The 25,204-nt window shown below is 39.0% G+C and overlaps 2 protein-coding genes across 2 annotated transcripts; one reads left to right on the forward strand and one right to left on the reverse strand.

Moving 5' to 3' along the window:
• Positions 1-128: 128 nt before the first annotated feature.
• On the forward strand, positions 129-23,418 carry LOC134812053 (glutamate receptor ionotropic, kainate 2-like). The gene is made up of 21 exons (XM_063819239.1): positions 129-313; positions 969-1,130; positions 1,539-1,661; positions 2,595-2,738; positions 3,089-3,197; positions 3,810-3,966; positions 4,208-4,340; positions 6,205-6,269; positions 7,102-7,266; positions 7,398-7,505; positions 7,656-7,793; positions 7,934-8,015; positions 8,218-8,345; positions 8,527-8,690; positions 19,623-19,843; positions 20,091-20,410; positions 20,727-20,872; positions 21,100-21,376; positions 21,540-21,764; positions 21,995-22,054; positions 22,292-23,418. The coding sequence occupies exons 1-21, from the start codon at positions 208-210 to the stop codon at positions 22,841-22,843; spliced, it is 3,585 nt and encodes a 1,194-aa protein (XP_063675309.1). The 5' UTR covers positions 129-207; the 3' UTR covers positions 22,844-23,418.
• On the reverse strand, positions 15,570-18,191 carry LOC134812055 (uncharacterized). The gene is made up of 2 exons (XM_063819242.1): positions 16,143-18,191; positions 15,570-16,109 (listed from the first exon to the last, which is right to left on the reverse strand). The coding sequence occupies exons 1-2, from the start codon at positions 16,629-16,631 to the stop codon at positions 15,744-15,746; spliced, it is 855 nt and encodes a 284-aa protein (XP_063675312.1). The 5' UTR covers positions 16,632-18,191; the 3' UTR covers positions 15,570-15,743.
• Positions 23,419-25,204: the final 1,786 nt, after the last annotated feature.

The following is a 25,204-nucleotide window of genomic DNA, read 5'->3' on the forward strand; positions in this document are numbered from 1 at the left end:
CTGATGAACAATGGACGTAATTGTGTTGGACTACCACGGCATTGGCAGGACATTTTACTGTTGTGTACACTGTACAACTGCTGCCCTTTTTTCCACCTACACCTTGACTTTAGCGGCACAAATATCCTAATTGCGTACGTTTTACAAAACATTTTGTACCCATTTTTCACCTGATGACACACCATCCCGCTCGTTTCAGTATAAGAAATGATAAATAATGGTTTAGAAAGGAGACGCAATATCGCACTTACAGTTGTTATCCTCTTCTTCCTCTACACACCTACTTCCTCCTTCCCCCAGACCCTTAATATAGGTCAGTACACATCTCACAGTGTCAGCCTTGTATCATTTGATGTGAGTTTGTCATGTTTTATAGCTCAGTACGTTTTGGTTAAGTTGGTTAAGTGTTGGTTAATGTGTCATTACGTTTTAATGTGGAGTAAATGTAATGATCGATGAAGATCCCATTAAAACGTCGTCGTACGACACGTGTCAATCGTCCATTATGTAAGCTGCTAAAAGATAAAACACTACTACTACTATTACTACTAACACTACTACTGCTACTAGGTCGGAACCAAGTCCGAACTACACCAGATAAAAAATAGATTGTTTGCTGTGCTCTATCAGTCTATCATGCACATGTTCCCACAAGACTAAATCACTGGCCAGCGAATATTCTATGTGGCTAACAAATAATCACCAAATCCTTTAACTTATAGCAACTTTTCCAGTCTTATTCATGATGGAGTTAAACTGAACAGATTTCCTCTATAACCCCAAAACACTATGATTTCCTTTATTCCCATGTAATGGCTATAATCATATACAGATCAAATAAGAACAAATAATGATGTGGCCATCTTAATTCTACACCCATAACGGATTAAAATAAATTACAACTACTTTAAACCGTTTTAACAAAAGAACCCTCGAGATTTTTAACACTTCTCCAACCTTTCTCTCAGGACTCCTAACATACACAGAACTAAAAGACGAAATAGAAGCGTTCAGATATGCTATAGATGTTATCAACGAGAATATCACCCTGCTCTCCCAGACTAAACTTACGCCCATTATCGTGGACATGGGCTCCATAGAGGACTCACCTAGTAACATCATCAGAAATGGTGAGATCAACTTGCTAACACTGGATCTGCATGTATTGCATGTTCTTTCGTGATCTTTGTTTGCTTAATTACATGCTCAGAAATATGAATCAATATCCAACAATTATGATGAGTGTTGGGTGACGTTTGGTATAAAATTGATAAACTAATAATGGTGGTTTCAGCCGCAGTCACCTTAAAATAAACTAGTGTAGAATCTTACGATTGATGGTTGTCATGTAGACATGAAAGATGGGTAGCCTCGACTCTCGAGATACCTCGTTTTCATGTATACTTGAATAGTATACTTGAATAGTGACAACCATCTTACAATCCCACACTAATAAATGTCCATGTAACATGGACCCGACGGCCGACAGTGAGGTATGACGTACCCTGAGCGTGTTAATAACCTCTCCTCTTACTCAGTGCTGGACCTGGTTAACAAAGAAGTTTCAGCTGTAGTGGGCCCCTTCAGATCCTCTCACGCTCAGATAGCTTCATACATCATGAGTGAACTGGAGATACCCATGATAACTCCTACATCAACAGGTTGGTGATAGAATATTCATTATTTCCATTTCCCCTCCCTCCACCAGTCGCCCTACACTGAGGTTTTATACCCAACAAACTCAATAGAAGTGCATTATGCCAACTATTCTGTGAATTATAAGATATGTTTCATCTTTACTGTCCGGAAATTATTATAATTCGCACTAATCACCAGATCAAACTGTTGATTGCACGCCTGTGTGTGTAATTATTGCTGCTGATTGTATTTACATCTAGCTAACCGCTACATAATCAGTTAATTACCAATTAAATCTGGACACATCATCATTTCATCAGTGATTAGATGGGAGGTGGGCACGGCCGGCACAAAATACCAGATTTTGAAATATTAATCATAGAATAATAAACAGGTTTTAACTAAAGTAACTACTTTCTGAGCCCTTGGTTAGGTGTTGATCAATCTTTCCGTTCTGGTTACACCAACTATCATGTGGAACTAGTGTGTGGTGACATTGTGTCGACTAAGAGGACTGTTATCCTGTCATGAGTCAGGGAAATACCTGCACCGAGTGGCCGTTATACTTACACGCGGTTAAACGCAACTGTAGGCCTCACGGAATGTGGGCGATGGAATGAAATCAGTGAGGAGAGAAATATTGAACGGAAACATGAGAACAGATAATGACGTGTTTCTTCAATGGAAGTTTAACTTCCGATTGCAAGCGGAGGAGTAATTCCGCTAATTTCGATGTTTGTACAGCTGTTACCCAATCAGTACCGTAAACCGATGACGGTATGGGTAATGGTCGCCGAAAAGATGCTAAGTTTGATGATATAACCCAAGCTTAGAGCTGAAATTATCTTATGATAGATTAAAGATTCAAAATGTGCAAACCGCAAAACCACGATAAACCAACTATTTCCTTTTGGATTACTTTCCAAAATCTGCCATTAAAACAACCTATCCCTCAGATCCGTTCCTTAGGAATCCTCTGTGGTCGGACTTCCTGTTACACATGCAGCCTTTGGACGAGCACCAGAGTTTGGCTCTACTTGACCTGGCTAAAGACATGGGTTGGAACAGTGTGGCGCTGATAAGCAGCATGGACAGTTACGGTGAGTGTGGGCAGCTAAGTTTGCATGTTGTTGCTGCGACAATAAATCTCCTGTTAGGGGATAGGTTGTTCAAACCGTTTCGAAGAGGTAAAGGGTTTCTCATCTAAATGATTGCACCTTGGCACACAATGTATTCAGGAGAATTAGGGTTGCAGAAAGCTACAGGGCTTATTAAAAGTCTAAATTTTAATTTTTGAAGTTGTTACCTAATCAGGTAGGGTATTGAATAATTTCCCTTGCAAATATCTAAAATTATAAATATCTCCCCTTCTCTTTTGGGTACGGCAGAGTATGTGAACGAGCATTGAAATATAAGAAAAAAGAACACATTTCTGAAAATATTTTGACAGGTATAAACGGATTGTCGACATTTCAAAAGTATTCCAACGAGCGGAAGATAAAGATAGTGGCTAACGAGATGATTCCTCTTACTAATGACATTGAGAATATTGATGTCAGGTAAGGAAACACTTTAACTTAATTTTATTAACTAATGAATAGTTTTGTTAGCATAATATTATTCAATTGATCGGGTACAGTCAGCTAATTGGTCAAGATATTTTGGCTATGAGCCAAAGTTAGTGATCGTTTCCGTAAGCATCTATAGAAATATATACAGTAGTCCAGCAGCTCCGAATTTCTCTAACTATCTACTCATAAATCGTTTTAAAATTCTGCTACGGGAGTAGTATTTTTAACCCTATTACTGTTTTAAATATTTACGAAAGCATAAGATTACTATAAACGTCAACAGACCATCTGAAGCATTTTTAAACAACAATCATGTTCGAATTTGTGATTATCACGTTGTTGCGACAAAGGAAAAACCTACTCTTTAAAGGAAAGGTAATAGTCAAAGAGAAAGTTTTCCCTTTGTCGCAACAATATGATAATCGCAAATTCGAACTCTAATCAACGTTAATGCGATTCATTGATAAGTTTCCTATCCAGGAATCATAGTAATTATACTTTAAGTATTTGTACGTGTTACAAGTTTCAAGATTGATTTAAAACATACTTAGTTTACTAACTAACTAGTGGACTCCCTATCTGACCAAGCTATAATTTCAGTAACCAAATGTTGAATCTGAAGCGAAGTGAGGCGCGTATCTTTATAATGAACGTGCACAGTGGGTACGCTAAGGTAGTTCTCCGTACGGCTGCAGCTATAGGGTTAGTCGGGCCGGACTACGGGTGGGTGGTTACTGATGGGACTATAAAAGATGCGGTGAGTTATTAAAATAATGATGACATTGAGAGTAAAAATAAATGAATTTGACAATAAATGAGGTACAGATAGAACTAATGAAGGAATCATCCACACGAAAGCAGCTCGCATCATAGCTCTGATTTAAGGCGAGCTTAATGATTTCACCATTTTTAATCACTTAATTAATTGATTGATTATTTAATAATTCTAATACCTCTTAGAAAATGTTAGTTTGTTAGTTTACAATACGACATTACAGGCGAACCTACTGAACGGGACTACAAACACGTTTGACGGCTTCACTCAGGGGATGATCGGGTTTATGTCGAGCATGTCAGCCAGCAGTAAACGTGACGAGTTTCTCGCTAACTGGCACACTGATTCCACGGGAGGTGAGGGACATACATCACGTGTATACATCACGTGTATACATCACGTGTATACATCACGTGTATACATCACATGTATACATCACGTGTATACATCACGTGTATACATCACGTGTATACATCACGTGTATACATCACGTGTATACATCACGTGTGTACATCACGTGTGTACATCACGTGTGTACATCACGTGTATACATCACGTGTATACATCTTGTGTATACATCACGTGTATACATCACGTGTATACATCACGTGTATACATCACGTGTATACATCACGTGTGTACATCACGTGTGTACATCACGTGTATACATCACGTGTATACATCACGTGTATACATCACGTGTATACATCACGTGTATACATCACGTGTATACATCACGTGTATACATCACGTGTATACATCACGTGTATACATCACGTGTATACATCACGTGTATACATCACGTGTATACATCACGTGTATACATCACGTGTATACATCACGTGTATACATCACGTGTATACATCACGTGTATACATCACGTGTATACATCACGTGTATACAATATACATCACGTGTATACATTACGTGTATACATCACGTGTATACATCACGTGTATAATACATCACGTGTAAACATCACGTGTATAACTATAATATACTTGAATTCTAGTAGTCAGTACAGATTATAAGTCTAAGGTGGCTGACATCTGGAATATTTCGTGTCAGAACTCATTAGTCATTGTTAATAAGTTGTTAAACGACTCGTTAACAATTGCCTTGTCATTGTTCAATGTCCACCTTTTAATTATATAACCACGAGTGCCCAGCAGTGCTGAAAAGAGGAGACAGCAGTTTTGATTAATTACACAGTTCATAAAAAGATAAAATAGTGATAATAACTTACAACTTACCACAAGATCTGCACACGAGGGATGGAATAACATTTTCGAAAATTTGCATTTTAAGATAATTTGAAAGATATTTTAATGCCATAGATTGATTCTTTTGTGACAAACTCTGTTTCATCACATTAAATATGCTCGGTAAAAATAAAGGATTGTAGTGCCCGATCAACATTCTAGTATTAGAATAATCTTCCGATTATTCTAATACTAGAATGTTGCGTCGAATGGTTGTTTAATAACGAGTTCTATTTAATTGAAAGAGTTGAAAACATTATGGAAATTTTGCACTCAGAGAAGGATGTAGTTGATCGCCCTGATCAAGAAAAAAAGAAATCAAGTATGTCGTTTGTGACCAACAACTAGCAATTAATGTATGCAACTGCGCAATGAAAAGCAGTTGCATTTCTAGTTTTTCATAAACGTTGCAAATGCAAGATCGATTTTGAAAGTTGTGGATCACAGTTAAAGGGTGTCTCCGACTGGTTTATTGTTTTAATGTGTGTGTGCTATGAACTGTGCTACATGTTTTTGTAAGGCTTGGCCGATCTGTTTTGATTGTTCAGCTCCGCTGTGGGAACAGAGATAATTCTTCAATGTTACCCTGGATGTGTAATATGAAGTTATCATGAAGTTACCATGAAGTTACTATGAAGTTACTATGAAGTTACCATGAAGTTACCATGAAGTTACCATGAAGTTACCATGAAGTTACTATGGAGTTACCATGAAGTTACCATGAAGTTACCATGATGTTACCATGAAGTCTCACAATACTAATCGTTTCATTGTGTTAAGTATGCTAGCCCAGGTCGATGTGCTTCAATCATAGTATTCCATGTGTTTTAGCGTCTTATTTCGGATTTCAATAACACTTTATCCTCTGTTGTGTACAATATATAATTAATTATCTACAATTAACCAATTATCTACAATTAACCAATTAAATAACAATGATTAACACAGTGTTTCTCAGTTGAAAGTAACGGATCCTGGGCTATATCTAAGTGGGGTACGGAGACCAAAAGTTTGCAGCTTCAGGTGAGGCATACTGATCCCATAATAGTCACATACTGACCACATAATAGTCACATACTGACCACATAATAGTCACATAATGACCACATAATAGTCACATACTAACCAAATAATAGTCACATAATGACCCCATAATAGTCACATACTAACCAAATAATGGTCACATAATGACCCCATAATAGTCACATACTGATCACATACTGATAACATAATAGTCACATACTGATTACATACTGATCACATAATAGTCACATACTGATCACATAAAAGTCACATAGTAGTCACATACTGATCACATAATAGTCACATACCACAGTAAAATAGGATATCTATAATTTACAGATAATCACATACCAAGAAATCATTGAATAATCACACACCGAGAGGGCAGTGAGTCTATAGTATATATAGTAGTTGCTGTAGTTGCTGTAGTTGTACATACATACCCCAAAATATAAATTGTAAACGTCATGTGGTATGTAATAATATGTAGTGTGTTACAGTGTAACGTACACTACACTACACACGGTGTGTAGAATGCACTAGTCTAGACTTATGATATAAAACATTGACGTAAACGCTTTATCGGCTGTCACACAATGGTCAAGTAATATTATTACCCACTATACGGTACAAACAACAAATCTGAAATCAACCAAATCATTAATCAATAAACGTGAATCATGTCGCATTATGTTTTTTCATGTTATTAATCTGTAAACCTAATTATTGGGGTCATAACCATAACATGATAATCACTTACAGATAATTAACTGGTCACTAAATGGTCACTAAATGGTTACTGACTAGTCACTAACTGGTCACTAACTCACAGAGTCGAGCCAGTCTGACGTACGACAGTGTGTGGGTGATAGCACACGCTCTGGACCATGTAATCTACCAGAGTAACCTTAAAGTGCTCCCTCCTGATGTGGATTACTGGTCCACTCCTGTCAGGAGCTTCAAGAACGGGACTATGATTAAAAACAGCATGCTGAAGGTTGGTGGTATTGTGCCAAGTGTTTTTTGTTTACTTTTCTGCAGGAAAATGAAAATTACGACGTAAATTGAATCATCAAGTTATCATGGAGCTCCGAGCCATCCAGAATGTTTAAATACAGATTGTTTCAGCTGCAAAAGTTCGAGGGGCTAACGGGGGAGATACAATTTGATCCTCAAGGTGGTCCTGTGAAGAAAATGTACGATCTGGTAAACTTCAGAAGCAAGGACGTTGTTAAGGTACTATTTGTTGAAAACAGATTGTTGACTAAAATATGAATGAGCGCGAGCAACCAGCTTTAATGTATCAAACTTAGACCTTTTGAAAGGAATGTCCCCAGTTTGGCACTGCTATTTCTCGAAACTACTGAACACTGAACAACCTGCTAGGTCGGAGGGTGGACGAAAGAAACTGGGCTCGTGATGATAGCAAACGAGACGATAGTTTGGAACGGTCAGTCAGAGGAGATCCCAACGAGCGCAGTGAGAAGTCTGAAAGGAACACGACTCAGACTTGGTATCACTCAGGTGGGGAGAGGAGCTGTGGAGATGAGAAACAAAAAACTGCATTTTTGTACTTCTGAGTTAAAATGCTATGATTGTGGCCAACGAAATACTAATTTGAATAAAAATAACGATGCATTCTTAACGACTTGATCACATTTTAGGAGCCGCCGTTCATCATGATCGATATGAACTGCACTGCGAAAGATCCCAAGAACAAAGATTGTTACTCAGGACTGTGCATAGGTACAGCTAGTACTAGACTAGTCTATTACTAATCTATAACTCCTTTTAAACTAAGATGGTTCTCCACTTTTGACATGCTCCAGCTTATATAACACTTACTCCAGCAATACATTTCTACATAACTCTAATAATAGTTCTCGCTTAATTTTTTAATCTCAATTTTGTTATTTTGATTAACGACTTCAAGTATGAAATATCACAGAATTGGTGGAACTGCTGGCTTCTATCTTGGAATTTGATTATGATTATGTGTTGTCGGAGGACAACAAGTTTGGTTCCCCTGAAGCTAATGGGACATGGAACGGTCTGATCAAGATGCTGCTTGAAGGGGTATGTGGACACTGGAGCAGGAGTGCATGCTCAGTCTTGCAAATAATTATTATATTTCAATCATTAGTTTAAGTTAACTTCTTCAATTGTTCCCATATCGCGAAATATTTCAGAGAATTGAATACAACTCCTAAGTTTACTCTAATTGATAAAAATTGATTTTAACATTGATATTTTTCAGAAAATCGACGTTGGTGCAGTGAATTTTGCGATGAACAAAGCCAGAGAAAGTGCTATTGACTTCACCATGCCATTCATCAATACTGGGCTTGTGATGACGACCAAGATAAAGGAATCAAAAAGTGACCCTTTCTTCTGGACCAAACCTTTTGACATCGATTTGTGGTGAGTCTTCAGTTTTTATGCTTTAGAGTTTAGACCCAGAATTCAGAGAAAATACCGCGTAGAGATACTCTACAGAAAGTGGGTTTTAAAAGTAAGTAATAGTTTAATGAAAGATTTGTTGCAGAACACCATCTCGTGAACTTATAATACAGACCGAAAAGTTAAATAGTGATATCCTAAGTTTTGCTGTTTTGGATGTTAAGCAAGGCAAAGCGGGTTTAATTTTATAATAAATTTTGGAGAGTTAATATTACGATGACCATGACCACGAATTCTACACGATCGCAGTTTTTAATGTACGACGGCAAAAGAAAAAGACAAGAATTGCTTTTATTGTCAAAACTAGCTACTGTACATCAATTCAACATAATCAATTTTAACCGATTTTATTTCGCAAGAACGGGACTGAAAAATTTTTTATATATAAAAACTTCACTAAAAAAACAAAATGAGATCATTATATATATATGTATATATTCTAAAACCTGCTATGAAATAAGTATATGAAGTGGAAGAAAATCAGTTTTTTATCTAAGCTTTTGGAACGAAGTCCTCTATGCACTCAGCCTCAAGACAGGACATTTCCAAGGAGGAAGGGTTTCTGTCCCTAGTTTCGGGAGCCACAGGGAGGTACGCATCACCCTTAACATAGCATCTGTTAATATTGGGAATGAAGACTATAGCCCTGCACAGTTCCAGTCCTTCACATTTGGTCACACAGGCCTGGAAGTTAGCGAGACTGTTATAGTAGCCTGGTGACAGCTGAGCCCCGGGAAGGACCTTGTTGAAGTACCTGCAAGAGTTGACGGTCGGCTTTGTGCAAATCTTTGGTGGTTCAGTAGGTGCTGCAGTTACCACTTTAGGTGGCTCAGTTACCACTTTAGCTGGCTCAGTTACTTCTTTAGGTGGCTCAGTTACCACTTTAGGTGGCTCAGTTACCACTTGAGGTGGCTCAGTTACTTCTTTAGGTGGCTCAGTCACCACTTTAGGTGGCTCAGTTACTTCTTTAGGTGGCTCAGTTACCACTTTAGGTGGCTCAGTTACCACTTTGGGTGGCTCAGTTACTTCTTTAGGTGGCTCAGTTACTTCTTTAGGTGGCTCAGTTACTACTTTAGGTGGCTCAGTTACCACTTTGGGTGGCTCAGTTACTTCTTTAGGTGCCTCACAAAGAGGAGGGCAACTGCTGACATCTTTCTCGAGTTTAGCACACTTCTTTGCGGTCCGTTTATCCATTGTCTTTGCCTCGATGGTGCATCCTTCAAGCATTGCCTCAGACAGATCAGTTGGAACGTAACCTTCCTCCAAACACTTCTTTATAAAAGAAGATGAGGGCTTTTTACAAGCATCTTGCTCATCAGGTTTATTCAAACAAAGAGGAGGGCAACTGCTGACATCTTTCTCGAGTTGAGCACACTTCTTTGCGGCCCGTTTAGCCATTGTCTTTGCCTCGATGGTGCATCCTTCAAGCATTGCCTCAGACAGATCAGTTGGAACGTAACCTTCCTCCAAACACTTCTTTATAAAAGAAGATGAGGGCTTTTTACAAGCATCTTGCTCATCAGGTTTATTCAAACAAAGAGGAGGGCAACTGCTGACATCTTTCTCGAGTTGAGCACACTTCTTTGCGGCCCGTTTAGCCATTGTCTTTGCCTCGATGGTGCATCCTTCAAGCATTGCCTCAGACAGATCAGTTGGAACGTAACCTTCCTCCAAACACTTCTTTATAAAAGAAGATGAGGGCTTTTTACAAGCATCTTGCTCTTTCTTTCCGCCAGCCTTCTCTTTCTTTCCGCAGGCTACTCCACCCAGCGCAATAATGAACAGCAGGAATACTGTGGTTCTCATCTATTGGAGAATATTGGTTAGCAAATTATATGTTGTAATCAGTTTCAAAAAAAATTTCAACATATTTCATTAATGATCACACGCTTATATTTATTATTGGTAAATTGCAATTCAGAGTAAAAAATAACGATTAGCACGAATGGTATACAAAAATCAAGCCTTCACTCAACTGCAAGAGTGATGGTAACTAAGAAATGAAGTACCTAATGTTACAAATTTACGACTGACCAGATTCACAACAGACTTTTTATTTTATTGCTAGACAGAGAAATGCCGAAAATATAGAAATCCACCCGATTTGGTAATAAGACAAGAGTTGCTATTATTGTTCATGCTAGCTACTGTACATCAATTCAACAAGATTAATTTTGACGGATATTATTTCGCAAGAACGGTGATAAAAGGCTCTTTTCTTTACAATTTGGTTCAGGAAGGTGACAAGTAAAGGGAAAGTACTTCAAATTGAATAAACGGTTAAGAATTGTAAATACAATGTCTCAATGTTCCTCAATATAATATCTCAATAATTCAAATATCATAGGTCTTTAACTGTAAACATTGACTGTAAACGTCTGCTGTATTCAAACCAAAAAGTGTCCTGCCATCCATCAAGCCCACTCTTAAATATCCCCAGATAGTATAAACAATCTCCCACTCGTTCTAGCAATCTTTAAACAATTCCCAAACTATCCTCCTAGTAACCAAAACAGAGGTGTTAAAATGCACCCTCTGATAACCAAACCAGAGATGTTAAAATGAACTCTCTGCTCCCCAAACCTCTCTGCTCTAAACAATTCCTTAACTATCCTCTTTGTAACCAGAACAGAGGTGTTAAAATGCACCCTCTGATAACCAAAACAGAGATGTTAAAATCAACTCTCTGCTCCCCAAAACTCTCTGCTCTAAACAATTCCTAAACTATCCTCTTTGTAACCAAAACAGATGTGTTAAAATTCACCCTCTGATAACCAAAACAGAGATGTTAGACTGAACTCTCTGGGTTCCCGTACTGTAGTGCGACACGTACACTAGTGCGAAACCTTCAAGATCGACACTGTCGCATTAGAGTACGCTCCCTGGACCGTAGTGCGACACGTACCGTAGTGCGACAAAGAATTTTCAAGGCCGACACTGTCGCACTACAGTACGCTACCTGGACTGTAGTGCGACACGAACTTAAGTGCGACAAAAAACTTTACACATTCAATAAAACTTCTGGGGAGTCCGGCCATGAGAGCATCGCATTGATTCCAGATCCAGTGGGTGTAGAGGAGAGATCAGAGGAAGTTTTTGTTCCGACCCAGGTACGTTCGTACAGTGTCAGTAGTGTCGTTCGTCAGATTTAGGCGTCCGGAGCAGGTCTTATCAGTGCATCGCCATTTGATCTTGTCGTCGCGCTTCTTATCCAGGCAGTAGCGGTATCCGTCGTGGATAACGTTTCTTAAACCAGTAGTGCGTCCAGGAATGAAGGTGATTGTAGAAGACATGTTGATGTTGTTCGATGCACTCTCTCTAGCAATCTCTAACCAATTCTTAAACAATCTTCCTTGTAACAAAAACAGAGGTGTTAAAATGAACTCTCTGCTCCCCAAAACAGAGGTGTTAAACTGAACTCTCTGCACTACCCTGCTGTACTATATGTCGTACACTCTCTTCTTCTTCGTAGGGGGCAGTGGTCTTTACTACTAAGGAATAGATCAAAACCACTAAAAGATAGAGCATTGAAGCCCTGTGCTCACCCCGGTAAAGTTAATCTGTGAAGAAAGCAAGGTTAAGCCTTGTCCTCTCCACATTTGGTAAAACGTTTTGTTGCTTGTATGAAGCCGATGATCCTTGGTAATGAGAACTTGTCCACTATATCTGTCACACTGAGGTAGAAGGAGTCAAAGTATCCTCCTCGCTGGTAAGACCATTTCGGGCACTGACCAATAAAGTGGTTCATTGTCTCCTCTTCCATGAGACAGTGTGGACAGGTGTCGTACACTAATAAATTCCCTAAAATACTACGCTAAAATACTGTTTAATATCTAGTAATAAAACTGCTAAAACGAGTAAATAACAACGGGACTGAAAATGTTTTAAAAAGTTGAAAACTTCACTTAAAAAGACAAAATGAGATCATCATATATATATATATGATGATCTCATTTTGTCTTTTTCGCTCTTAACATATATATATATATATATTCTAAAACCTGCTATGAAATATGTATGAAGTGGAAGAAAGTCAGTTTTTTATCTATGCTTTTGGAACGAAGTCCTCCAAGCACTCAGCCTCAAGACAGGACATTTCAACGGAGGAAGGGTTAATTGGTCCATAATTCTTGGGGATCGGGGACACAGGCTTGTAAGCATCGCTCTTAACATAACATTTGCTAAGCTTGGGAAAGAAGACTATAGCCCTGCATTTTTTCATTACTCGACAGAATTTCACACAGGCTGATAGGCTAGGAAGCGATGTATAGGTGCCTCCTGGAAGTACTGCTCCGGGAAAGAGTCTATCGTATTTCGTGCAAGTTTCGATTTGCGGCTTCGTGCACGTCTTCGGTGGCTGAGACGTTATCTTGGGTGGCTCAGTTGCTTCAGTAAAAGAAAGATCTGTCAGTTGGTTCCTACAAAAAGGAAGACAACTGCTGACTTGTTCCTCAACTTCAGCACACTTATTAAGGATCCGGGGTGGCAATACCTTCTCCTCGTAGGTGCATTTTTCCCATCCTTTAATTTTTGTCACATACCCCTTCTTCAAGCATTTAAACTGAAAAAGAGATGTAAGTCTTTTACAAGAAATCTTCTCTTTCTTTTCGCCAGCTACCACTCCCAGCCCAACAACCACCAACATGAAAAAGACGGTGGCTTTCATCTATCAAAACATATGGGTTAGTATTCCACTTGTAGTTATCAATTGTTTTAGACACTCTATTTTTTGACGGGTTATTTAAGTACCTTAAAAGACATATTTATAACGTACGAAATGTGGCGGTTTTCCGAAAATTTCGCCATATTTTCGGACCGCCAAAATTTCGGTCGTCGTAATAGAATCCGTCGCATTATCTTTTAACTTATTTCAATGACTGTGCCTTCACTGCTTTATTTTGTTTCTAAAAAGTAATATCAAGTAAAATAAATAAATAAATTCTGGCATCTTGGGACAAATTATCACCACACCAATGACGAATTGAATGTCAAGCAATACAGTTTAAATTTGCATTAAAATACATGTATGTGCTAACATGAAAGTCTTACAGTCTTAATACAGACTAAGTTTGAACATGATTTTACTTAACGGGTGATACTCGTAAAATATCTGTTCCATATATTGGACCGTCGACGAGTCCAACTCGTCCTGGTAGGTTGTAAACCTACAAGATTTTACCGAATTTCAGAAATTTCCTCACTGCTTACTGTCACAAAAAATGATGAAAAATACCCTTATTTTCTGTGACGTCCGAAATTTGACGGTTTTTGTTCAATTTCGCCATATTTTCGGACCGCCAAAATTTCGGTCGTCGCAAATTAGGCCGCCATAAATATGTCTTGTAAGGTAATACTGAATCTTAGTGTTTTCAAGGTAACATAACCTTATATATGAGTTAAATGTGGTTTTGGGTAACATTCTCAAACAATTCCTGGTGATTCACGCCTAATAGAGCGACACTCATTTCAATGATGCCACCCTAACAATGATTGTGGTACAACAAGCTGTTTGGATATATCTTGTATATAGTATGAGTTTCTAAGGTATTGGACGAACAATGCCGATACGCGACAAGTTAACACGAACAACTCTGATCGTGTGTGTACAAGCTGGAATTGTACTTCAAATAATTGCGTATTCCAGCTTCATAATTTTTAAGAAATATTAAAATGACCATAGCGATTAAGAAATGGTTTTGGCTACTCCAGTACTCATCACTGACACTCCAGGCTTCACAGCTCATCATTTTCGCTGTCAGTTTCAACTTTCATGAGATCATCACGTGGCAACCTAAGTCTAGATGTTTGTTAACTTGCTGATAACTTGCTGAGGAATGTTCGCGATCGGGCAGTATCCAGATAGCCCGACTCCTGTTCGCGAACAGTTGTTTGAACGACTTCTGATACGACTCATTTTGAACGACTCCTTTTGTGAAACTGTAGTTTGCTTGCATCAAGAATCAAGATACCTTACTAGCTTGCATCAAGTTATAACTTATAGTATGGTAGGTAAACTGTGCTACACTTCAGTCTGTTACTATGATCTGTGATAAATTTAGATTAAATTACAATTTGTTTGCGATGATGTGAATCTTGCTTGATTCAGTGCCAAGGGGTTCACATCATCGCAAGCACGTCTATGTACTGTAATTATTATGCAGTCATACTTCCCACAGAGTAGATCAGTGAATCGGGCAAATGAACAAATACTGAGCATACTTAACGATGATATATCATCAAAAGAGGTTGTTCAAGCAGTGGAAACACTTAAAGAACGGTAAGGCGGTTGGACTAGATTGTTTACTCAATGAGCAGCTGAAGTCCGCTGTCCAGAACCACTGCGCTCTCTCAGTGTTGGTTAAGCTCTTTAATGGTTGCTTGGACCTTGGCGTCTATCCATGGAACACTACGATCGTGAGCCCACTCCATAAAAAAGGTTGTATTTACGACCCTGATAATAACAGGGCCATTGCAATAGGGAGCAACCTTGGTAAACTGTTTTCGACAATATTATTAGATCGATTGTTAAACTTCAGAAAGGAACATTGTCCGGACACAGTAAACCAGCTTGGCTTTTGTATGAACGCCAAGTTTTATCCTAAGTTTTACTGTTTTGGATGTTGAGCAAGGCAAAGCGGGTTTAATTTTATAATAAATTTTGGAGAGTTTATATTACGATGACCATGACCACGAATTCTAAACGATTGCAGTTTTTAATGTACGACGGCAAAACAAAAACAGACGTTTTATTTTATTGCTAGACAGAGAAATGCCGAAAATATAGAAATCCACCCAATTTGGTAATAAGACAAGAATTGCTTTTATTGATCAAACTAGCTACTGTACATCAATTCAACATAATCAATTTTAACCGATTTATTTCGCAAGAACGGGACTGAACATTTTTTTCAAGTTGAAAACTTCACTTAAAAAGACAAAATGAGATCATTATATATATATATTCTAAAACCTGCTATGGAATATGTATGAAGTGGAAGAAAGTCAGTTTTTTATCTATGCTTTTGGAACGAAGTCCTCCATGCACTCAGCCTCAAGACAGGACATTTCCAAGGAGGAAGGGTTTCTTCCCAGAGTATCGGGAGCCGCAGCGAGGTACGCACCACTCTTAACATAGCATCTGTTAATCTTGGGCATGAAAACTATAGCCCTGCACAGTGCCAGTCCTTTACATTTGGTCACACAGGCCTGGAAGTTAGCGAGAGTGTTATAGTAGCCTGGTGACAGCTGAGCCCCGCCAAGGACCTTGTTGGGGTAGGTGCAAGAGTTGACGGTCGGCTTTGTGCAAATCTTTGGTGGCTCAGTAGGTGCTGCAGTTACCACTTTAGGTGGCTCAGTTACCACTTTAGGTGGCTCAGTTACCTCTTTAGGTGGCAGAGTAGGTGCTGCAGTTACCACTTTAGGTGGCTCAGTTACCACTTTAGGTGGCTCAGTTACCTCTTTAGGTGGCTCAGTTACCACTTTAGGTGGCTCAGTTACCACTTTAGGTGGCAGAGTAACTTCTTTAGCCGGCTTAGTAACCTTAGGTGGTTCTGTAGAATAGGGTTCCGTCACATCAGGTATATTCAAACAAACAGGAGGGCAACTGCTGACATCTTTCTCGAGTTGAGCACATTTCTTTGCGGTCCGTTTAGCCATTGTCTTTGCCTTTATGGTACATCCTTCAAGCATTGCCTCAGACAGATCAGTTGGAACGTAGCCTCCCTTCAAACACTTCCTTCTAAAAGAAGATGAGGGCCGTTTACAAGCATCTTGCTCTTTCTTTCCGCCAGCCTTTTCTTTCTTTCCGCCAGCCTTCTCTTTCTTGCTGCCAGCCTCTTTGTTCTTGCCACAGGCTACTACACCCAGCGCAATAATGAACAGCAGGAATACTGTGGTTCTCATCTATTGGAGAATATTGGTTAGTAAATTATATGTTGAAATCAGTTTTTTTAAAAATTCAACAAATTTCATTAATGACCACTAGCTTATTGCGAAAATTGCAATTCAGAGTAAAAAAATAACTACGATTAGCACGAATGGTATACAAAAATCAAGCCTTCACTCAACTGCAAGAGTGATGGTAACTAAGAAATGAAGTACCTAATGTTACAAATTTACGACTGACCAGATTCACAACAGACGTTTTACTTATTGCTAGACAGAGAAATGCCGAAAATATAGAAATCCACCCAATTTGGTAATAAGACAAGAGTTGCTATTATTGTTCATACTAGCTACTGTACATCAATTCAACAAGATTAATTTTGACGGATACTATTTTGCAAGAATGGTACTGAACATTTTTTAAAAGATGAAAACTTCACTTAAAAAGACAAAATGAGATCATCATATATATATTCTAAAACCTGCTATGAAATATGTATGAAGTGGAAGAAAGTCAGTTTTTTATCTATGCTTTTGGAACGAAGTCCTCCAAGCACTCAGCCTCGAGACAGGACATTTCAATGGAGGAAGGGTTAATTGGTCCATAACTCCTGGGGATGGGGGACACAGGCTTGTAAGCATCGCTCTTAACATAACATTTGCTAAGCTTGGGAAAGAAGACTATAGCCCTGCATTTTTTCAGTACTCGACAGAATTTCACACAGGCTGATAGGCTAGGAAGCGATGTATAGGTGCCTCCTGGAAGTACTGCTCCGGGAAAGAGTCTATTGTATTTCGTGCAAGTTTCGATTTGCGGCTTCGTGCACGTCTTCGGTGGCTGAGACGTTGTCTTGGGTGGCTCAGTTGCTTCAGTAAAAGAAAGATCTGTCGGTTGGTTCCTACAGAAAGGAAGGCAACTGCTGACTTGTTCCTCGACTTCAGCACACTTATTTAGGATCCGGGGTGGCAAAACCTTCTCCTCGTAGGTGCATTTTTCCCATCCTTTAATTTTTGTCACATACCCCTTCTTCAAGCATTTAAACTGAAAAAGAGATGTGAGTCTTTTACAAGAAATCTTCTCTTTCTTTCCGCCAGCTACCACTCCCAGCCCAACAACCACCAACATGAAAAAGACGGTTGCTTTCATCTATCAAAACATATGGGTTAGTTTTCCACTTGTAGTTATCAATCGTTCCAGAGAATATTTCTTTGACGGGTTATTTAAGTAATATTAAAGCTTAGTGTTGTCAAGGTAACATAACCTTATTAGTAGTGTTGAGTTAAATTTGGTTTTGTGTAGAATTCTCAAACAATTCCTGGTGATTCACGCCTAATAGAGCGACACTCATTTCGATGATGCCACCCAAACAATGCTTGTGGTACAACAAGCTGTTTGGATGTATCTTGTATCTAGTATGAGTTGCTAAGGTATTGGAAATAAAATAAAGAAAGAAAAAAAGGATAAAGTTAAATCACGAACTGAAGTATCCTCAAGAGTAACGATCAGGCAAACAGATGTTGTTCTCAAGATTAACGATCATGCGAACAGATGTTGTTAACTTGAACTGAAACTCTGATAACTGTAAGGTAAAATATCTCCCGATGAAGTTACAACTACAGTCTAAACTGACCCCTTTCCAAGTTGTTCCGGAAACAATGCCGCTACACAATCCAAACAATAAGCTAGACGAACAATGCCGATACGCGACAAGTTAACACGAATAACTCTGATCGTGTGTGTACAAGCTGGAATTGAACTTCAAATAATTGCGTATTCCAGCTTCACAATGTTTAAGAAATATTGAAATGACCATAGCGAATAAGAAATGGTTTTGGCTACTCCAGTACTCATCACTGACACTCCAGGCTTCACAGCTCATCATTTTTCGCTGTCAGTTTCATAAGATTTAAGAGATAATCACGTGACAACCTAAGTCTAGATGTTTGTTAACTTGCTGATAACTTGCTGAGGAATGTTCGCGATCGGGCAGTATCCAGATAGCCCGACTCCTGTTCGCGAACAGTTGTTCGCGAACAGGGGTCGGACTATCTGGACACTGCCCGCGATCGTGGTCCTGTTCTTGTTAGGAAGGAATCCTCTGTAACATGTGGCTCACTGGCATGCCAACTACAAGCGTGTCACTGACACTATCCCCTGGGCCGCCTCTGTCGTATGGTATTCAGGCTATATTTTTTCTCCTGTTCTTGGAACGTAAATTCTGTCTGCTATTGCTTGAAAATTAGGGCTTAGAGTTTTGCGATTTAATGTAGTACTCATGCAGCCAGCTTTAAATGCATCAAATTACATCGAGCTTTTCATAACGTTTGCAGTAGCAGAAAATGGTGAATAATTGGTTATTTTTGAAGATGTTGCATCCCTAACCATCTTAGTTAAATTGGAAAAGTTATTTTATAATTTAGATTGGTTGACGGGCGAGGAGTTGTGCTTAGTTAAACGTATACAATCTTAGCACTATTAGTTTGTATACAATATAGAGAGACTCATTCTGGTGTTGTAATCTCCAACAACGTGAGCGGAGAGTAGAATTATAAGTGACAAGAAGGTGGGAGCCGGCCTCCATGAGTGTACAATCCATAAATTTTGTGTAACATTCTCAAACAATACCTGGTGATTCACGCCCAATACAGCGACACTCATTTCGATGATGCCACCCAAACAATGCTTGTGGTACTTGAAGAGGTGGGGTTGAAGAACCAACAAGCTGGTTGGAGGTATGTTGAAGAACAATAAGCTGGTTGGAGGCGTGCTTGTGAATGATTAGAGAAAGTTGTTCTTCTCTCCAGCATTATAAGTCTATAGCTAGTTAAAGGGGTACTGCAGTAACATGTTGATTGGAATTATAAGTAGATTTTGTACTTAATTTTAAGTAGATCCAACTTAATAATTATTTACAATAAAAACCGAATGTATCTTGACAAATTTCCCCTTCATAACCATAGATCTTATGACCTATTTTAAACTTAAATGAGAACGCTCTCTATTCCCAGGTACGCTATCCTCGCGTTTGCACTGCTCATGGTTCTCCTGATCTGGTTGTATGATCATATGTCCCCGTTCGGGTTCTACGGTCGGAGGATGCACGCAGCTCTGCGGTGCTCCTGTAAGTCCTGTGAAGCGTTCAGATGTAACAAGGAGCCGAGTGGGAGTGACGAGGAAGATGAGTGTTTGTTTGAGACCAGACTTTGTGATCCTAGCGAGAATAACGAAGGTACCGACTTTACACTTTACAGCTGAAGTTTTACTTTTTGACGATTTCGATATTTAAAGCCTGTAATTCAAGAGGGGATTTGGACGCACAGAAAAGTGCTGTCTGCCAAATTTGTTTGTTCTTATTTATATAGATTATATACATCCATTTCGATTTCTGTTCGGAAAGACTAAGGTATTCTAAGTATGAAATATGAATAGATCATTATTTCGGAGAAAACTCTATCATCAACTACAATTATTTTCAGAATTGATGAATGTGGGGAACTCTCTGTGGATGATAGCGGCCTGTTTGTTCAGCATAGGACCAGTCGAGGGAGTACCACGTAACATGTCAGGCAGAGTTATTCTAGCAATGTGGTGGTTCATGATCCTCATCGTAACGGCTATGTACACTGCCAATTTGGCAGCCTTCTTGACAGTGACACGGATGGAGAACGGTATAAACTCAATAGTTGACTTGATTAGTCAGGACAAGGTGAAGTGGGGGACGGTTAACGGAACAAACGCCCAGATCCTCCTACAAGCTGCTAAAGCCCCTGATCTGGTCGAGGTCTACAAGAAGATGGTAAGTTGACGTAGTCTCATAACGGTTCATCTTTTATACGATTGGTTAAATTGCCACTGTTCACTGCTCAACACAAACATTGAAAATATTATATGGAATAAAGTAAGTTAAATAAAAACAATCATGGTACCTTGATTTGAGAGATGGGTTAGGTGTTGAGGAGACAACATCATCAGTCATCTTTTTATTTCTGTCGAATCTGCATAGGAGCATATTCGCGACAGCAGCGTCTTCTCCTGAAAACAAATAAAATCTTAGCATCTAAACAAATACAAAATATCTTTAAAGATCCCCTTATAAAGATTTCTCATATCAGCAAACAGTCAACTCGGTAGAAGAAGGATTCGAGAAAGCCAGGAACGAGGAATATATATTTTTCTACGGTGGCGCGATTGTAGCGTTCGAGGCGAACACTCAGCCTTGTAACCTGCAGATTATTGGCGAACGGCTCTTCTCTTTCGGGTACGTTAACTTTTAAAAGTAATTATAGTACTAGTACTACATACACGTGACTAGAATCTACACTAAACTCCAATTTTCCACGTCCATACTGATTTATATCATTCGAATTCGAAATTACTATTCTTAAGAACAACTATTATAATCCCCTAGCCTTGGTCAGTAATAACACGGTTTACAATTTTATAGCTTAAAATAAAATTCCACGTTCTAATTTGCCAATCCTGCAGGTACGCGTTTGGGTTCCCACCCCAGTCGCCCTACCTAGAAACATTTAACTCTGCTCTGCTGAACCTGAGTGGCAGGAATGAGCTAGACGCTTTGTGGAAAAAGTGGAGTAAGGGAGATTGTGCTCAGAAAGGGAAGAAATCCTCCTCGTCTTCCTTAAACCTGGCTAATATCTACGGGCTGTGTTACACTTTCTTTGTGGTTATAGCAGTGTCTGGAGTCATCCTCATTGGGGAGATATTGTATGAGAGTATTATGGATGTCAAGAGATTTAAAACGGTGAGCAAATTATCTTACTCCGGTCTGTCTATTAAAAGTGGGAATTTTACTTATCGATAAGACGGCGACGGAAGTTGCGGTAAACACCGATTATGTCGATAATGAAAAGATAAATGCGCCAGTAAACACTAAGAAAATGACGGTAACTAAATCCTTACTCCAGACGTTCTTGAACGCGCTAAAGTACAGACTGGTTTACATATGGAAGAGACCAGAATACCAGATACTAAAAGATAACGACGGTGGTTCCAAGAGCCCAAAGTCAGAAGAGAGGGGGGATATTACATCCTACCTGCCGTCTGCTGTGGAATGTGACGCTAAACCTAAATCTATCAAATCCGAGGACCTGTCTTTCCAGTTTCTACCCATCAGTATCGGACACGGCCAGGTAATCAATCATAATTGTAGGTTTTTTTCCAGAGGCAGAATTTCTTGCAAACATAGTTTGCTTTTAGTTTGGTTGGACTTTTTAACAGTTTCACATTGTTCAAACTATAATTTCGATAACAATTCTTTTTTACCTTGCTTACTTGTGAAATGTGTGTTTAACAGACTTTATAATTCCCGATCTTGTTGAGCCACGTTGAGTTTAACTGGTATGTAACGCGTTTATTTCAGAAACAGAGGCACCCCGACACAAATGTACCATCCATACAAGATCAGGAAAAACTCATCCCGGTACGTCGCCCAGCTGAATTAGAATAAGCATTTTAAAATATGATAACCACTTATATTGACCGATATTATAGTTGTTGAGAATGAGTCGCGCTAAAATAGTCATTAAACTGCAAATTCACAGATTGGCTGAGCGATAAGTTACTAACTGCTAAATACCTAAATACAAAATTGTAGAGGAGAATAATTTTCCACTTGACGATACATATTGAAACGTCTGAACTAAAATTTCCCAATTAGGTTCCAGGACACGAGTACAGACCCAACGGGTTCTCAGTCAGCCAGAAGTCCAGTAGTATGGACCGTCAGCCGAGTCTTAAAGAAGCTCTGCTGAAGCAACAAGCTATGCTGAACGACCCTCTTCTCAACACCAAGGAACCACACATCTCGTACGTTTCCAACAAGCTCCACCCCTACCACTCCCTCCCCCTCACCTTCTCCTCTCCAGCTGACAGCGACAACTCAAAGACAGGCAGCATGCCCAGATCAGTGCACAAGTACCGGGGCAGGCACCCCAAACACTCCTCCAGAAGTCCATCCGTTAAAAACGACCACCCCCAGCATAGGTACGAGGACCTCTTTGACCGAACCCTAGAAAGGATGACATCTCACAGTCACACCAACGGGGACGGTGCGTCCGAGAGGAGCAGTAAGGCAAAGAGAACCGCTCCCCTCCTCAAGGGGGCTTCTCTCTCCACCAGGTCTCCCAGTCCCATGTACAGCTCTCAGGAGAATGTTATGAGTGACACTGATGAGCTGAGGACGGAGAGTGATGTCTCTCCCCCGCCTTGAGCATGGGGGTAAACCCCGCTCAGGTAGGGGTGTGTCTCCCCTCCTTACGGGGCACGGTTACTGCTATAAGCATGGACTGCATCTTATCTATTCAGATATTACATACTGCTGGTCGATATTGTCTCACCTATTAATTTACCCTAGCTCTCTTCTGTACCCCTAATTTGGTTCCGAACACTAAACTTTCACCGTGGCTTTGACTCACGACCGTGGTCACAAACTACCTTGCTAAACGGATATGGATTGATTTTTGAACTGAATTTGTCATTGTATGATTGGACGCATAGTATTTGATGTAGCGTACGTGCACCATCACTTTAACAATCTGGAATGGTTATCAAAGACTGATTTCAAGTGGAATTTTCCGACATGAGTTTCGTAACAGACGAATCTATTGGTTCAATATTAGGTTAATTGTCTTTCACAGCTTATAAGTAAGAGGTGCAGGTTTTGAGTTTTATTGCAAAAAATCAAACTACAGACTTTTTAACTATATGCGGTGCACATTGTACTTGATATCCAAAAACTTACCGAATTTTATGTTTTTATGATAAAATCATAGTTTTTAATCAACATGACAGCTTTTTAATACCGAACGTAGAGGAAACCAAATCCAAATTTAACTCTTCAAAGTTCATACCTTAAATCTTCAGAAGAATGACATTACAGACATGAATATTTTACTCAAAGTATATTGCACATAACTTATTACTTATTACATATTGCAGTCAATCTTGCTTTGCTCATAAAATAGGTCATTCTGAGCTCCTCCTTTTACCTCGGGATTGCCATGATGACTGTGCAGTCTCGGCACATGGTATGATGTTAGGTAGAACTGGAAGGAGACGTCATCTCAAAACTAGAAGCGATTATGAAGATGGCATCGTTAGTCTAACAAATTAGTGCAGACAATTTTGGCAGTAATCAGTCTAACAAACACATAACATAACGATAGGAGAGTCGTTTGTATTGGATGATTTCCATCACAAACAAAACCGATTACGGACAGCAGATTTGGTAAAACTTAGTCAAACTTTCCAAAAATGTTTAAGAGATCTAAAAACGGTAATCGTTAAACACTATGTAAGTTACCATTGGTTACTGTTAGCAAAATGTAATAGAAGTAGCTCCGAAAGTTGAATAAGAAGAATTTGAATAAAGTGCTATTAATTGGTTAATTTAGTACCTTTAGTGGGTCTCATTTAATCATTAGCTCTAATTAAAGAACCTCTCACCCTCTCAAAAAACTTCGTTTGGAGATATTCCTTATTACGCTCTAAGTTATTAATTTTCCTTGTGTTTGAATCCTGTCACTTTTTAACTGTTTTTAGTCTTTGTTATTTTCGGCCGATTTCTGCACTTTTACACTGGGTCATCATTTATAATTTCTGGGATTGAGACGACTTGTATCAGCATTTAAAGAAGAGTTTGCTTGTCTGACTTACTTCATTAGACACTTCTGGTCAAGAACTGAACAAGAACCACATTCGAAAACTGGAACATCTGAATGACTCCGCAACCCAGGAATCAACTACTCAGTTATTATCGCTCAATAATCGGTTTGGTATCGACGTTACATACTTTATTATATTTTTTAAAAAAGCTGATTTTAGAAACCAGGGAATTAAAGTTACCCTCCTAAGGCTAACATTAAATCGCTGATTTTATTTATATATATCACTTTTAGTTTTTTTTTTTACTTTCTTTTCCTTCAAAACATTTCAGTACATTGTGCAGAAAGTTGGAGATGAAGCCGTAGTACGTACATGTAGCATTGCACTGGATCGAACTTGCAGAGTGTGGTTTCCTCCAGTCTGCGCCGCGCAGATCGACTGGAGGAGATTGCACTGTGAAGGCTCCGGTGTAATGTGATATGTATGTACTACAGCTTTACAAATTTTGGAAGCATGTAGGGATATATATCTGATACCAATCGTATATACTAAAAATACTCTAGCACAATTGTAACTGCAGTTTTACAGAACTCTAAATGCTTAATGAACACTCTTGCAGGTACCACCCGTATTCACACTCAGACCTGAGTTTAGTCATTTTCCGATACGAGATTTGGGACGGGTTCTATAAACAAACAAACAAACAAACATTAATTGCAGTACATAGACATTTTTCGATAATGTTTAAATACATCAATTACTAGAGGCAAGAGTTTCAAAAAAGAAAGCGATTAAATCTTGTAAAATTGTTAAATCTTTAAAAATCTATGTCTAATGTTTATTACTTGCTCCCCTCACGCAGTTTAGAGACAGAATCACAAATTGAGTAACACGGCAAAAATAATTGCACTTGCCTTGGATTCTATAACAAATCTAAAACATTAGACACTCTCAATTCTCCACCTTC

The sequence above is a fragment of the Bolinopsis microptera genome, chromosome 2, assembly GCF_026151205.1.
Source record: "Bolinopsis microptera isolate Bmic1 chromosome 2, MBARI_Bmic_1.0, whole genome shotgun sequence".
Lineage (NCBI taxonomy): Eukaryota > Metazoa > Ctenophora > Tentaculata > Lobata > Bolinopsidae > Bolinopsis > Bolinopsis microptera.

Bases quoted from the DNA above. Each gene is read 5' to 3' on its own strand.
- LOC134812055 (XM_063819242.1), bottom strand. From the start codon at position 16,631: ATGAGAACCACAGTATTCCTGCTGTTCATTATTGCGCTGGGTGTAGTA. The intron at 16,110-16,142 runs GTAACTGCAGCA...CCACCTAAAGAG, and splicing joins TAACTGAGCCACCTAAAGTG to GTAACTGAGCCACCTAAAGT.
- LOC134812053 (XM_063819239.1), top strand. From the start codon at position 208: ATGATAAATAATGGTTTAGAAAGGAGACGCAATATCGCACTTACAGTT. The intron at 6,270-7,101 runs GTGAGGCATACT...ACTAACTCACAG, and splicing joins CCAAAAGTTTGCAGCTTCAG to AGTCGAGCCAGTCTGACGTA. The intron at 8,016-8,217 runs GTACAGCTAGTA...GAAATATCACAG, and splicing joins TTACTCAGGACTGTGCATAG to AATTGGTGGAACTGCTGGCT.